The 14,456-nt window shown below is 45.7% G+C and overlaps 1 protein-coding gene and 1 long non-coding RNA gene across 2 annotated transcripts in view; one reads left to right on the top strand and one right to left on the bottom strand.

Moving 5' to 3' along the window:
* The first annotated feature begins 6,228 nt into the window (after window positions 1–6,228).
* The window catches only part of LOC148119437 (disks large homolog 5-like), a 9,486-nt gene continuing 1,258 nt past the window's right edge, over window positions 6,229–14,456 (top strand). Inside the window, exons 1-4 of the mRNA XM_087897739.1 lie at window positions 6,229–6,408; window positions 8,844–9,003; window positions 10,548–10,679; window positions 11,246–11,417. Of these exons, the coding sequence (XP_087753865.1) occupies window positions 6,276–6,408; window positions 8,844–9,003; window positions 10,548–10,679; window positions 11,246–11,417 (597 nt within the window). The 5' untranslated portion in view covers window positions 6,229–6,275. The remainder of the gene's footprint in view (window positions 6,409–8,843; window positions 9,004–10,547; window positions 10,680–11,245; window positions 11,418–14,456) is intronic.
* The window catches only part of LOC148119436 (uncharacterized), a 25,015-nt gene continuing 22,497 nt past the window's right edge, over window positions 11,939–14,456 (bottom strand). Inside the window, exon 3 of the long non-coding RNA XR_015735369.1 lies at window positions 11,939–12,512. This is a non-coding gene — a long non-coding RNA (uncharacterized LOC148119436). The remainder of the gene's footprint in view (window positions 12,513–14,456) is intronic.

Raw genomic sequence — 14,456 nt, 5'->3', positions numbered from 1 at the left:
TTTTTTCCCTGAGACTTTCTCTGTAGCTTCGAAGCCTGTCCTGGAACTTGCTCTTGTAGGCCAGGATGGCCTCGAACTCAGAGACCCACCTACTTCTGCCTCCGAAGTGCTGGAATTAAAAGCCTGCGCCACCACAAATGCTGGTAAGAGATGTGTAGCACCATGCCTGACTTCCAACAGTAATACTGGTGATAATAAATACAGGGCCCACATCCATGGCTGCGATGAGGACATATCCAGACAAGTGTGCTTCTCACACACTACAAAGAGAACGTATTTATCTGGAAAGTTGTTGACGTCAACTCTTGGACCCAGAACGGCAGCACCCACATTAATAATGACAAATCCTAAGAAAACATTTCTTCCACTGAGTCCTTAGACTCCACGCTGAAGCCTCAAGTGTCCTTTAATATTTGGGACACCGTGTGAAGCCAGCGCTCCTACCAGTCTGCTTTATAGTCTAGATCTTGTCAGTGATTTTTTTGCCGGAGAATTAGGCAAGTAGACAGAATGACAACCATATTTTTTCATTTGTGGATTTGTTAACCATTAAGGAAGCCAAATAAAGGTAAATTGAACTTGTTAAGCTAACAGACGCTCTCAGGACAGTTAGCAATGGACAGAAATCACCTCTGTTTCCAAGTCCTAACAATAAACTCAACAGGGGCCATCCTCTCCTCATGCTGTGGGTTTGAAACCACAGCTGTACAGAATCTGGGTTTCTCTGAGGGTTCGGGTGTCCTTATGGGCCTGGGAATGTGTCGGTCCTCAAGGTGACGGCCACTGCTTGGGCTCAGCTCTGGGCCTGAGGTCCTTTTCCTTGGCCCTGTTTCATCCCTGTTGTTAAAAGCCCAGGCAGCTAGATGTGAAGCATGGAAACCACAGACATGACATCTTAAACATTCTACAGCTGTGAATGTGTACTCAGGGGAGATGCTCATAGACAGGAGATGTTTTATTTTGCCTTACCAACAAAACTAATTTAATTTCTTCATCAGATATTCAAGTCCCATGAACTAAAAATAATTTGAGCTATTTTTCTATGAGCACTCATTTTTAAATTTATTTATTTTGAAGCCCTGCCACCATTTGGCTCTGGGTGGCCTAGAACTCACTATGTGGACTAGGTTGGCTTTGAATTCACAGAGATCTGCTGGCTTCTGCCTCCTGAGTGAAGAGGTACAATAAGCCAAAACAAATAGAAGCCATGTGGAGAACTTTATCTTGTAAACTTGTGATACAAAATATATCCAAAAATAGCATACAGAAGTATATACTTTAAGAAGATGTTTCCCTTAGGTTGAAATCATAACCATGAAGCAAAGTAATACAGCAAAAAATTTTCAGTTTTTTAAAGTTTTGAATTTGAGTATGTAATGGAATGAAATAAAGATCATCTGTGTATTTGGTGAAGTTGTAAAGCCTTTTGCTTGAATTTTATCTCTTATTATTATTGTTTTTTATTTATTTATTTATTTGATATGATATCTCTGTGTAGTTCTGGCTGTCCTGGAACTCATTTGGTAGGACAGTGTGGGCTCAAACTCCCAGAGATCTGCCTGCGTCTGACTTCTGAGTGCTGGGATTAAAGGTGTGTGCCACTGCTGTTCTGCTTGAATTATTTATTTTTGTTGAATTTTTTCATACAATATATTCTATCAAGTTTTCCCTAAATTCCAGATCCTCCCCATCTCCATACCCACCCAGCTCCCTCTTTAAAAATCAAACAGAAAAAAATGCCCAAATAACACAATATGAGACAAAAGTCTACAAAATACCCCTAAGTTAATTTTGATTCTAATGAATCAGGGAGACCTCTGGATTGACAGGAAACGGTGCTGAAGGGCTTCCGCTGTGTCCCAGGGAAGGCTCCTGGAAAGGGTAGATTGGCTTTTTGTGAATTGGGAAAGAGCGATCTATCAGATAGTTTGTGATCCTACATGTCTCTTGTCTGGACATTTTATTGTATCCTGAAGAGCCCTTGGCATCTTCTATGAAATTACCAGTGTAGCAGCAGCGTCAACTGCCCTTGAGACATTCATTGTTTATATGGTTCACTAAGAGACGTGTTGGCAAGACTAAGCACATTGATTGGCAGACAGATCTCTGGTTTTCTAAGAAGAAAGTGAGACTCAAATTGGACCTTCTAGAAATGGGGTTTGGGAGCTGGGACCACCTGAAGCAATGGGCCTATGCTTCTTCTCTGGGTTCCTAAAGAGCAGACCACAATTGGAGGGTTTCTGACGTTTAGTTTGGCAGGGAGTTAGGAATGGTCAAGGTTATGCTGGGAGCGCCTTACTATGATTTGAGTGGGAAGAATGCAGTAGGAGACAGTGTCACTGTGAGTTGTCATGGTTGGGTGTTCCTGCCTTCATCCCCAGTGGATTTCTGCAGGTTCTGTGGGTATCTGATGTGAAACTCCCCTTCCCTGCACTCAGTTCTGAGACATTCAGTTGCTTTTAGTCTTGGACACAGGTTAGCAGGTCCGGGAGGTGAAAAGCTTCAGGGCATCAGGACCTTCCTGCATCTCATCAGACACGAGCTGACATTTCCAAACCAGCGTGACTGGGCTAGCCTGTATCTTCCAGGGTCAGTGGGGCTGCAGTAGGGACTGATGTGTTGTGGGATATTTTACTCCTTTGGCTTTCTTATGGGCCCGCCACCAGGCTCCCAAATGAATCACACACAGAGACTTATTCTTTGATATGAATGCCTCAAAACAACCCAAAATGCACCTCTTCTACACATATGATAAATGAGAGACGTCAACCTTTACAATAGCCATAAACACCATAAAATATCTTGGAGTAGCTTTAACCAAACAAGTAGAGAATAATATATGGTAAGAACTTTAAATCTTTAAAGAAAGAAATTTCAGACATCAGAAAATGGAAAGATCTGCTATTCTCTTGTGAAGGTAGAACCAAGATGGCAAAAATAACAATCTTACTGAAATCTACAGATTCAATGCAATGCCCATTAAAATTATAGCAAAATTCTTCACAGACCTCAAAGAACAATTTTCCACTTTGTAAGAAAAAATGCTCAGGATAGCCTAAACAATCTTATAACTCCTGTAAATCAAGGAACTTCTGAATGCATCACAATCCATGGGCTTAAACGTCACTGCAGAGTCACAGTCCTGAAAACAGACTGAAAAGGAGTTGAGGATCAAAAGAACTGGTATCAATAACCTTGGATACGAATCCACACGCCTCTGAACAGCAGATTTTTTAAAATAAATTTATTTATTTATTACGCATACAATGTACTGCTAGCAAGAAAGGCACCAGGTCTGATTACAGACGGTTGTGAGCCACCATGTGGTTGCTGGGCATTGAACTCTTATCTTCTGAGCCATCTCTCCAGCCCCAAACAGCAGATTTTTGACAAACAAGCAAAATTGTGAACTGGAAAAAGAAGCATATTTAACCTGCTTGTTTATTTTCAATTGTCCTGAAGCTGCAGCTCTCTGAGGCTCCTTTATCAAAGCTGCCTTTCAGCTCCCTGCTGAAGCCAGGCCATGTGGCAGGGGGCAGGGCATAGGCTCCCTCTGCCTGTCAGTCTGCCACCACAAGCTCTGCTGCGGATAGCCACACCGATTTTAAACTTTTTTTTTTTTTTTCAATTTTAACTTGTCATCATAAAATTAGGAGAATTCCTGAATCCTCTCCATTGTTCTATTAGACTACTCTGGGCTACTGACTGTGTAGGGTAAAATTTGTTCTCTACACTTTGGCTTGCCTTTCATCCGCAGGTGGGTCAGATTCAGCGGCTACTGTGTGCCTCCTGTGCCTGGCACCTCAATCTCAGCAGCAACCTAGGCGATTCTTAGGCCAAATGCCATAGTTCTTTTACTTCTCCTACCTGTTTAGCTAGCGATAAAAGTTGCATTTCTGCGGCTATCACGCTTACAGACTCTAAATATCTCTGCCTCTGTGTCTGCTCCATTTTAACTCCCTTTAGCTATCAGCATATCTAACTGAATATTCTTTCCTTATCCCATATATGAAACTTATTATTTACAATTTTTTTACTCCTGATTTAAACTTTCCACTTCTCTATACTTCTTTAAATTCGATTCTTTCTTTCTGAATGCACATTACTCACGTATGCACAACCCAACACCCACTTCTAGGTGCCCAAAAAGGGACACGGTGTGTTCTCCATGCAGTGGTTCTGGGATACTACCAACAAGTCCTGAGGGTCACTGTGGCCTTCTGTCTCTCCCAGTTGAACATGGTGAGAAGGTCCCTGTGGAGCCTCCCCTAACTCCACAGCAGGGCTCAGATAATTCCGTTCTTTCTTCCTGAGACCACTCTTGCCATTTGTGGGATAAGGTACCCTGGAGACAGCACCCCTCCAAGACTGTACTGGGCCACACTAATTACCAACTGCACAAATTCTGTCACCCATCTCTCCATCTCTCAAGGCATTTCTCCATCCCTGGGGTCTCCCTGCCTGTGTCCTGAAAATCCAGTTTTCTCTCTTCCAACATGTAGCCCAGGCTGGCCTCCATCTCACCATGTAGCTAAGGCTAACTTTCATGCTCTGATCTCTCTTTCTTCCTGGATGTCAAGGCATGTTTACACGGTGCTGAAATGGAGCTTGGGGTTTAATGTCTCCTAGGGAAGCCCTCCACCAACTGAGCTCCCATCCTGGTCTGCCTGTCTTCTTTGTACCAGAGTTTCTGTAGTCCAGGTTGGTCTAGAACTCCTGATCTTCCTATGTTGTACCCCCAACACTGGAATGACAGGCTTGTGTCTCATACATCTTCATTTCTGATCAATGAACACCTCTCCAGTACCCCAGGGTCTGGTACTGGGTCACTATCATGAGATTGTGGCCATGAGGGAGGTGAATGACACTAACCACCTGGGATGCCATGCAAAGGTGCATTCCCACAGTCACATAGTCATTAGGCAGCCTGGACAGGACTGATTTGCTCAGCACCATTTTTGACTGCAAGTTCTTGCATAAAACACTACTGGCATGGATGAAGCCAGGCCCTCGGCATTGCTCTGGGTCCTCCAGTGTCAGGAAAACCATCTGCTACAGCAAAGAAGGACTTATCAGAAATTTCCAAAAACTGGAGTGACTCACAAATCTAAATGTTATAATGTGTGTTTGTGGTGTGGGGGACGGGAGGCATATAAGCCAGAAGAACCAGACACAGCTGGAGGAGACAGGAATACAAGGAAATTGTGGTTGGACCTATGTGAGAGGAATGTGAGACACAGGCCAGCTGGGCTAGTTTGGTAACAGAGCATCCAGTGTGGACATGAGAGGAGCCAAACAGACAGGGTCAGATCCTGAGACTCCACAAAAGAGGGAAGGAGCTGGGCAGCCACTTGTATCTGATAGGAACACTGTGGGGATTAATGGAGGGTCTGGGAGGGACAAGGTCCCATGCAGTGGTAGCTGCAGGTGCCAACATTGCTGACAGTAGCAGAGGTCAGACCTATGACAAGCAGGCAGGCACTGGCTGCAGATGGGAGGTGTGACACAGGCCCTATGAATGCCCAGGGTAGGGAACATTTCCTGTGCCCCGTGGGCTGCAAAATAAAGTCAAAGAACTCTAGGCAGCAGTCAGGTTCCACGCACAGAACAGATATCTCTGTGGACCTTTCTAGAATTTCCACAGGGCACCTGTCACTAGACCTCAGGAGGCATCAATGTCCAGCCTGCTGCTTTTTAAATTAGTGAGACAACCGAGTCTTATGGCAATCTCAGGGCCACATAGAGGCAGGAAATCACTCACCATCTCAACAAACAAACAAACTCAACCAAACAAAAGTGTCTCCCTCTGGAGCACAGACTAACCTTAGGCTCCTAACCCTCCTGCCTCAGAGTGACTGAGACTCCCAATCTGCTTTGAAAGGCATTTTATTTCCAGACTAGGAAGACAGATCAGATTAAGGACCTGTGGTGGGAGCCATCCAAGGACACAGGGATGGTGGGATTATCAGTGACATAGTGTCAGGCTCTAAGTCTGTATCAGAAGCCCAAGAGTGCAGCCTGAGTCAGCTGTATTGTGGGGACCCTGTGAGAGACATCACATCATGGAACACTCTATCCCACATATAGTTTTAGGTCACTTTTGGGTAAAGTTGTTAGCAGGGGTTAATAGCTGTATCATATGACATCAGCAGTCCCCCACCTGAACATTCTACTGTATCCTGGAGAGCCTGGAATTCTGTGATGTCACCAGTGTTGTGGCAACGCCAACTGCCCTTGAGGCGTTCGTTCAGTGCCTGTGTGGTTCACCCACAGCCATGCTGACACGACTGAACAGGCTGCTTGGGAGACAGGATGGAGAGCGCAGGGAGACCAGAGAGAGGCACAGGGAAGATGGCCTTCAGTCTCCGAGTCACACATCAAGAAGTAAATGGTTCTGGAGAAAGCGCAGTGAGTCCTGGGCAGGGGACAGAGAGATTCCTGAAGGAGGAAGGGTTAAGTTGTTCCTTTCAGGAGTGGGACTCAGGAGGTGGGAGTTTCTGGGAAGCGATGGCCCATTTCTGCTTTTCTGAGTTACTAAAGAGCAGACCCAGGGTCGAGGATTTCTGATGGTGTGTTTGGCAGAGAGCCAGGGATGGTCAAGGCTTAACTGCTGTGCTGAGGGCCCTCTGCTTTCCCTTGGCCTCTGTGTAGGAAGCACGGTGGTTCCAGTTCCAGCCCTGCCCTCCACCTGCACTGGATTTCTTTTATTTGCATGTCACTAAAAAGAGGGAGAGTAACTTCTCCCAGACAAAGCTGGAGGTTCTCATATTTTACATCACATCCTCTTGCCGGGCAGGAGCCACCAATTATTGCTGCATGTCAGTGACCCCTAAGGTAGAATTCCTGTCCTCTCGCTAGCCAATCATCTCTCTTCTAACTAGAGTGCAGGAATGGACCCTCACTCCTCCTGCAACTGTTTATTCCTGGTGACTGGGGGCTCCCCTGGGGATGCCCAGGCTTAGGAATATTCAGCCTTAACTAGGAACAGTTGGTTATGTCTTTCCTAACACTGTGAGGGCTGGAAAGTATTCTTCTGAAGCTTTTGATGAATATTAAATTATTTCCTATGTGATATATTAATGTTCTTACAGGACACTCCAATCCCCAACTACCCCAAACATTGTTTAAGTCCCAAGGACCTACCAAGATGTGCTTGTTCACTTCATGAATCTGATCTTCCTTCCCCATCATCCTGAGCTAATGTCTTAGCATCCTTTATTTCTCATCTTACTGATTAGTCATCTTAAGGATGGGAAGAGTCATTCCTGGGTAGTGTATGGAAAGTAAAACTTGACCTCCACACAGGATGAATTAGAATGAACTAGATTCTAATGAATCAGGGAAACCTCTGGGTTGACAGGAAATGGTGCTGAAGGGCTTCCACTGTGTCCCAGGGAAGGCTCCTGGAAAGGGTAGATTGGTTTTTTGTGATTTGGGAAAGTGCTATCTATCAGATAGTTTGTGATCCTACAAGTCTCTTGTCTGGACATTTTATTGTATCCTGAAGAGCCCTTGGCATCTTCTGTGAAATTACCACTGTAGTTGTGACACCAGTTGTCCTTGAGGCATTCATTGTTTATATGGTTCACTAAGAGACGTGTTGGCAAGACTAAGCACACCGATTGGCAGACAAATCTCTGGTTTTCTAAGAAGAAAGTGAGACTCAAATTGGACCTTCTAGAAATGGGGTTTGGAAGCAGGGACCATCTGAAGCAATGGGCCTATGCTTCTTCTCTGGGTTCCTAAAGAGCAGACCACAATTGGAGGGTTTCTGACGTTTAGTTTGGCAGGGAGTTAGGAATGGTCAAGGTTATGCTGGGAGCTCCTTACTATAATTGTGAGTGGGAAGAATACAGCAGGAGACAGTGTCACTGTGAGTTGTCATGGTTGGGTGTTCCTGCCTTCATCCCCAGTGGATTTCTGTTGGTTCTGTGGGTATCTGATGTGAATATCTGGGAGGGAAACTCCCTTTCCCTGCACTCAGCTCTGAGACATTCAGTTGCTTTTAGTCTTGGACACAGGTTAGCAGGTGTGGGAGGTGAAAAGCAGTAGGGCATCAGGACCTTCCTGCTTCTCATCAGACATGAGCTGACATTTCCAAACCAGCATGACTGGGCTAGCCTGTACCTCCCAGGGTCAGTGGGGCTGCAGTAGAGACTGAGGTCTTGTGAAAAATTTTACTCCTTTGGCTTTCTGGAGGGGCCCAGCACCAAGCTGCCAAATAAATCACACACCGAGGCTCCTTTTTATCTATGCCCAGCCTCAGCTTGTCATGTTTCTTGTCAGCTCTTCTTGACATAAATTATCCTGACTACCTTTTGCCTCTAGGCTTTTATCTTTCTCTTCTGTAAATCTTACTTTCACTCTTACTCCGTGGCTGCTGAGTGAGCTGGTGTCTGATCCCTGGAGTCCTCCCCTTCTTTTGTTGGGCTCCTCCTTGTTCTCCTCCCAGAGTTCACCTTCTATTTATACTCTCTGCCTGCTAGTCCCGCCTATCCCTGCTCCTGTCTCACTATTGGCTGTCCATCTCTTTATTAGGATGTTCAGGTGTTATAGACAGGCACAGTAACACACCTTCATAGAATTAAACAAACGCAGTAAAACCAAAGTCAACACCTGAAAATAATATTCCCCAACATTGATAGACATATCTAGAGACAGTGATTGGCAAAAGAGACATGGCTTATGGGTCCCAACTCGAGGATAGTTGTTCTGCTCTGTGGGGTCTTCAGTGAGTTCCATGCATTCCCTCTTCCTCAGGCCTCTTCTGAGGACTCAACATGGTCTCTCATGGCCCTGTACCATCTACATCTACAAAATCACTGATGTCTGTCTACCTACAGGGAGTACTGGAAAGGCACGGACCTCAGCCTCCCTCACTGAGCAGGAGCAGCAGATGAACAAGGTCCATGAACTGACCCTTCAGCTTCAGATGATGACCAACGAAAGGAATGAACTTCGTGCAATCCTGGCCAATTATACCAACAGTGATGTGAACAACAGGTACTTATTATGTCCAGTTCTCTGGTGACTGTCTTGACCCCACTGTGTCAGTCCCAGCATTCCTCATGCCACTTGAGGCTGCAGCTCCAAGGTGTCCTCTTGACCAAACTACTTTTCCTGAGTGCATCTGAGAGGCAGAACTGAAGCCTGGGTGGGAGAGAGATGGGGACACAGACTGTACTGCTTCCTCCCAATGAAAAGCAGAGCCCGTGGCCTGATTCACATTCTATGGGTGGAGTAGTAGTGTGTAAGCTCACAACATGCATTTCCAGAAGGCCTGGACAGGTGTTGGCTTGTGGGAGATGCTGGGTGCTGAGTTCATGGGAGTCTTTGTATTTGACACGGAGGATTTCATGCTGGTTGCTCTTGGAGCAGGGCCTGGTTCCACTTGGTCCATCTCAGTGTGTGATCAGAAGGCCTAGAGCTCATCCCGGCACCTCTCTGCCCTTCTTCCTTGCACTCTGAGATAATGCCACCTGCTTGCATGTCTCTGGCATCCTAATTGTGTATTGCCCAACACTGCCAACACGGCAGTGCCAGGTTTTGCCCTTTTCCCTTCCCACTCTCTTGGTAAAACATTAAATTGAATTCCTAAAATTTCTTCCCAAGATTCATACCCTTATTTGGCCACTGACTCATTTCTGAAACCAAACACTAAGGTCCAGCAATCAAAATTCATTAATTGGTTATTTTGGCTTAGCTGTCCAATCAGGTCTCACCAACTCATCCTAGCACAGATTTCCCCTTATCTCCTTAAAAACCCAGTGCTGAAAAAAACACCAGTTGCTTGCTCTCAGCCTTTGCCTGATTCAGATAAGGCTCCTCTCCACCCAGGACCAATTCCATGATTGCTCTTCTGTGTCAACAAATCTTCTTTATGCTGTCGTGTCTGAGTGTGTTCTGTACTGTCTCTGAGGGTTCCCTTATAGTGTGTATTCGTATGTGTGTCCATCAAGGTCCTGTGAGTCAGAGATTGGTAGCAGGACTGAGGATTTGTCCTGAGGAGAGTCTCTGGTGATATAAGTGCTGAGGTCAGGGAGTCCCACTTTGAGCATCCCTGCCCTCATTCTTGGTGCTCGCCTTGGTGACTGAATGAATTTCCCTGGAGAGTTTATAAAGTCATTGTGCTGTATGGTCTCCTCAATGGAAATCCTGATAATGAGTTCTGGGATCTCTGTGATAACAAGAACACAGAATAAACAATCCCTATTCTGAATAGAGGAGACATGTCATCAGAGTTTTCAGGTAGGCCCAGACCCATAGCACAGACTCCTGGGACATCTTCAAAAGAGCTAGTTTGTTCCTCCAGGCCTATTGGGGAAGCTCATGTAGCCCTGTCTGTCTCCCTCTTGACGCTCTGCCTTTCTGACACTGAGGCAGGGTAGCAAGTCTAATAACATCAACAGGTCCTAGTACCTAGGATTCAGGATGTGACACCCAGTGGACTAGGATAATCCAAGACACAGGCTCAATTCATGTGTTCATGGGGTGCTGATAACTGTGTTCATGGGGTTCTTTGTTCCTGGGTCCATGTTCTGCCACAGGCTGAATTCTGAGCGTGAGGAGCTGAAAAAGGATCATCAGAAGGAAACGTCAGAGCTGGAGAAATTCCCCAAAGAAATTAGTGAGGCCTCTTCCAAGTGCAAGGAGCTGACTGAGAAGACCAATTCCTACAGGTGAGTGTCTGATTGGCTGGGACCCCGCACTTCGGAAGGACAGCTGCTGCACTTTTTCTCTTTGAACCAAAGTGAGGGCTGTGGTCCTAGCTTATTTACCTTGTACTTGTCCTCCCAGACTGATTTCTCCCGAGTGCAAGGAGTCAGAGAGCCCCTCCCAACAGTGTCCTGTCAGCTTCCAGAGCTTCTAGATAGAATACATGGTTTGCATCATGAATGGTCTCTGGGACTCTGAGAGGGGCTTACAGAGCCTGTTGCTATGGGATACAGATGTGGAATGTATTCCTCTTGGGTCCTCTGTCCTCCCTCAGACCATGTTTACTCTATACCTGACGATGTTCTTCCAATACCATGATCAGTTTAGGACCGGTGTGTGTTGGGGTTGCAGAATCCTGTTCTCAGAAGTACATCACCTGGATGATACTGGCATGGCTAATGTGGGCTGCAGTCTGGGGCTGTCTGAGGACATGGGACCTCGCAGGAAAGGTGGTATTAGTAGGTAGGAGTGGCAGATGGAGGTGGACTGGAGCTCATCATTGTTTGTGATGGTTAAACACCCTGCACAGCCGGCTTCTGAGGGAAAGGACACAGATGAAGGAAAGAGTGGGCATGTTGAGAGAGGACAACAGAAAGCTGCAGCAGGAGCAGATCTTCCTGCAAAAGTCCTGTGAGGAGACAAAGAGGCTCTGTGAGGAGGACCTTGAGAAGATCTATGACCTCTTGACAAAGCAGCAGCAGGTAAGCTGAGGCAGCAGGAGCAAGCTGCCCACCTATCTAACCGCACACACACATATGTACACCGTCATGTAACCGTCCACTCAGTTACCCAGCTGACCACCTACGCTCCATCTCAGAGTTCATTTCTGGGATCCTTCACAAGTCTTTCTGGGGAGTTACCTCTTTGAAAACACAATCTGACTGCAAACATCCTGCTCTGGTAGAAGCTGCAGTTCCTTGAAGGAGATGGGTAAATCACATATCACACACCTACATGTCAGTAAGGTAGGAAGGGTTCAATGTTGGGAGCCACATAGGGAGAATCCCAGAGCTTTGAGTGAGTGTGTGAGTGAAGACAAAGGTGTGTGGATCATTTGCTTGGTCGAATAGAAAATTTTCATTTTGGGTAAGCGACCAGGCCAGAGCTCTTTGGATCATCTGTCTCTTCACAGGGAGAGCTTCCTGTCTTTTTCTGTCTCATCTTATTGCTAACTGGTTTGTTTGGTAAGAAAAAGAAAGGACTTGGTGTTTTCTCTCATTTTTACATATTTTTACTACTTTGGAATTTTTGAGTTTTGTAATAAAACATTCAACCCCAGAGCTATTTTGAAGAGAAACAGTAGACTTCTTTCCTTTCACCAAACTGAGGTAACCTCCCAGGAAATGTCTGGTTTGTCTCATTGGTCTCACAACACACAACCGGGCAGTCCATCTCAGTGCTGACATTTTGATGTTCACTCTATCATGTGCATGGTTATGTCTTAGGACAGATTCCCCTCATAGTTGTAAAGAGTGATGCATTTCAGAACAACACTCGGTGACCTCACTAGGCTCCTACTGAATGATCTGGGGCTATTTTCATATTATATGCCCTGTGTTATGGTCCAAAGTTGTTGGGTCATGACCATGGGTGTCTTCATTCTCTGGTGCTATCAAGGTCTTCTTTGGAGGAGCCTGGGTAAGGTTTCTTAGGAGACTTCATGGGTCAGTTTAGAGCTATCGGGAGGCTTCATGTGCAGCCTCTTCCTTTGGGACTTGGTCTTTTGCGGTCAAGCTCAGGTGTGCAGAGGTTTTCACTTACTGTATGATCAGTGAGTCTTGAGATGAATGACTTTCCTGGAAGGGGAAAGAAGTTCAGACGAAGGCTGGAGCCTGACTGAGTCTAAGAGCACTGAGAGACAGCCCTGAGGACCCGCTACCTCCCCCTGCAGCAGGAAAGATGCTGCAACACTCTAGTCTTCTCTGCTTTTCTGGGTTCAGGAAGGGTGTGTGTGTGTGTGTGTGTGTGTGTGTGTGTGTGTTGTGTTCATATGTAATTTTGTGGGTTTGAGAATTGTTTGAGCCTCTATATGTATGCTCACTTGTGGGATGATGGACATCCTTAAGGATGATGGAGACCAGTGTTAATAGAAAGTACTGTTCCTGCTCTGGTTAGCCTCAGTTTGCATCTGTCATAGAGCACATGGAGCTGCCCATCTTTTGGCATGTCCACACAGCTAACCTGCACAAAGAACCACAAACCGATGCAGCTAAAAGTTTCTCAGGTGTTGTAGAAACATAAATATTCATCTGCAAAGAAATCCTTGGTGAAAACCAAGCAAATGCAGGACATTAAGGTGAGAACGAGGCTGATGAGGGAAATCAAGGGACCTGAGAGCAATAAAGCCCGGATGAGGATGTGTGTTCTTCTCTGCTGGGTGAAAGGTGACTGCCCACGAATGACTTTTGTGCATCCTGTTTTGTTCTCCTCATCATTGCCTGCTGCCAGTTTCCTTTCACCTTGTCTAATCTTGGCTCATTTGTATTTTGGAACTTGGCCTAGATTTTATCATAAGAGATTCTGAACGGCAGAGGTGTCCCCCCCAGCAGACGTCCCACAGCCATGCTGAGCTGTGAGAACAGCTGTCTTAGTGCAGCCCACTTAGGCTCATCCTAGTCTAAAGCACTCACTGCATGTTGTGTCTGCAGCACTCAGAAGCTGCTTTCATTCCAAGCTTCTTTGCACTGAGTTAATGTTGGGCTGATGGGGGTTGGGAGAAATGAGGACCCTCAGATATTGCGAGGGTTGAAAACTGTGTAGCCCAATGAGAAGCTATGTATAACTTTTCAGAAGCTTTGTTTGCAGTCACAAGATGACACTGTGATCCCAGAAGGAGAAGTAGGGTCCACAGAGAATTTAGGGGACATCTGGGTTACAGAAGCATTTCTCAGAGCAATCGCCAAACCAGAAAATATCCAAATGCCCATTATTGATGAGTAGAAATTCAGTGAAGTCAAGCCCTTCCATGGAATATTGTTAAGCATGAAGTAATAGACGTACCTATTTTGGTCATGAATCAACCAGCCTTCTGTTACTTAGAGAAATCTATGACTTAACCATCTTACTGCAAGAATAGGGTTTCTTTAACTCCTGATTGTAGAGTTTTCCTGATTTTCTGAGCTCATTCCTTAAACTCATTGGGATGAAATTGAGGTAACCTGTGGTTTAGAAAGCTCCTCTTGGAGGAAGCTGCCCTCCTTGGAGCCACAGGGAAGCACTGAGTGAGAGGAAGGGGCTGTTCCACCATCAGGCAGGGGTCCTGTACCACAGAACTAAGCTTTTTGAGTAGAGGACTAGAGTGTTGCAGTACATTTTCTGCTACAGGGGGAGGCAGCGGGTCCTCAGTGCTGTCTCTCAGTGCTCTTCGATTCAGTCCGGCTCCTGTCTTAGTCTGCATTTCTTTCCCTTTCCAAGAAAGTACAGTCTTGAAAACTTGCTATGCAAGCTTAGATAACTGGTCAAGGAACCCTGACATCCACCATTTTGTGGCCTGGGTTTGTAAGGCAAGCACTACATTGACTGCTCTGCCCCTGTGTTCTCCCAGGCATGCATGTGGTTCATAGACACACAGGCACACAAATCCCACATATATAAAGTAGAAATAAAATGAGAAATTATCAAAACAGAGACAAAGTATACAATTGTCACCACATCACCATATCCCTGTGCCTGTTTTAAAATACATGGGGAGAGGGTGTGGGCTACTGAAATTTAACTCTCTTCTCTAGAAGATCCCAGGT

Source organism: Myodes glareolus, chromosome 17 (genome assembly GCF_982192425.1).
Source record: "Myodes glareolus chromosome 17, mMyoGla1.1, whole genome shotgun sequence".
NCBI classification, from domain to species: domain Eukaryota; kingdom Metazoa; phylum Chordata; class Mammalia; order Rodentia; family Cricetidae; genus Myodes; species Myodes glareolus.
Note: the sequence above shows the minus strand (reverse complement) of the source record. Positions and strands in the feature narration are given on the sequence as shown.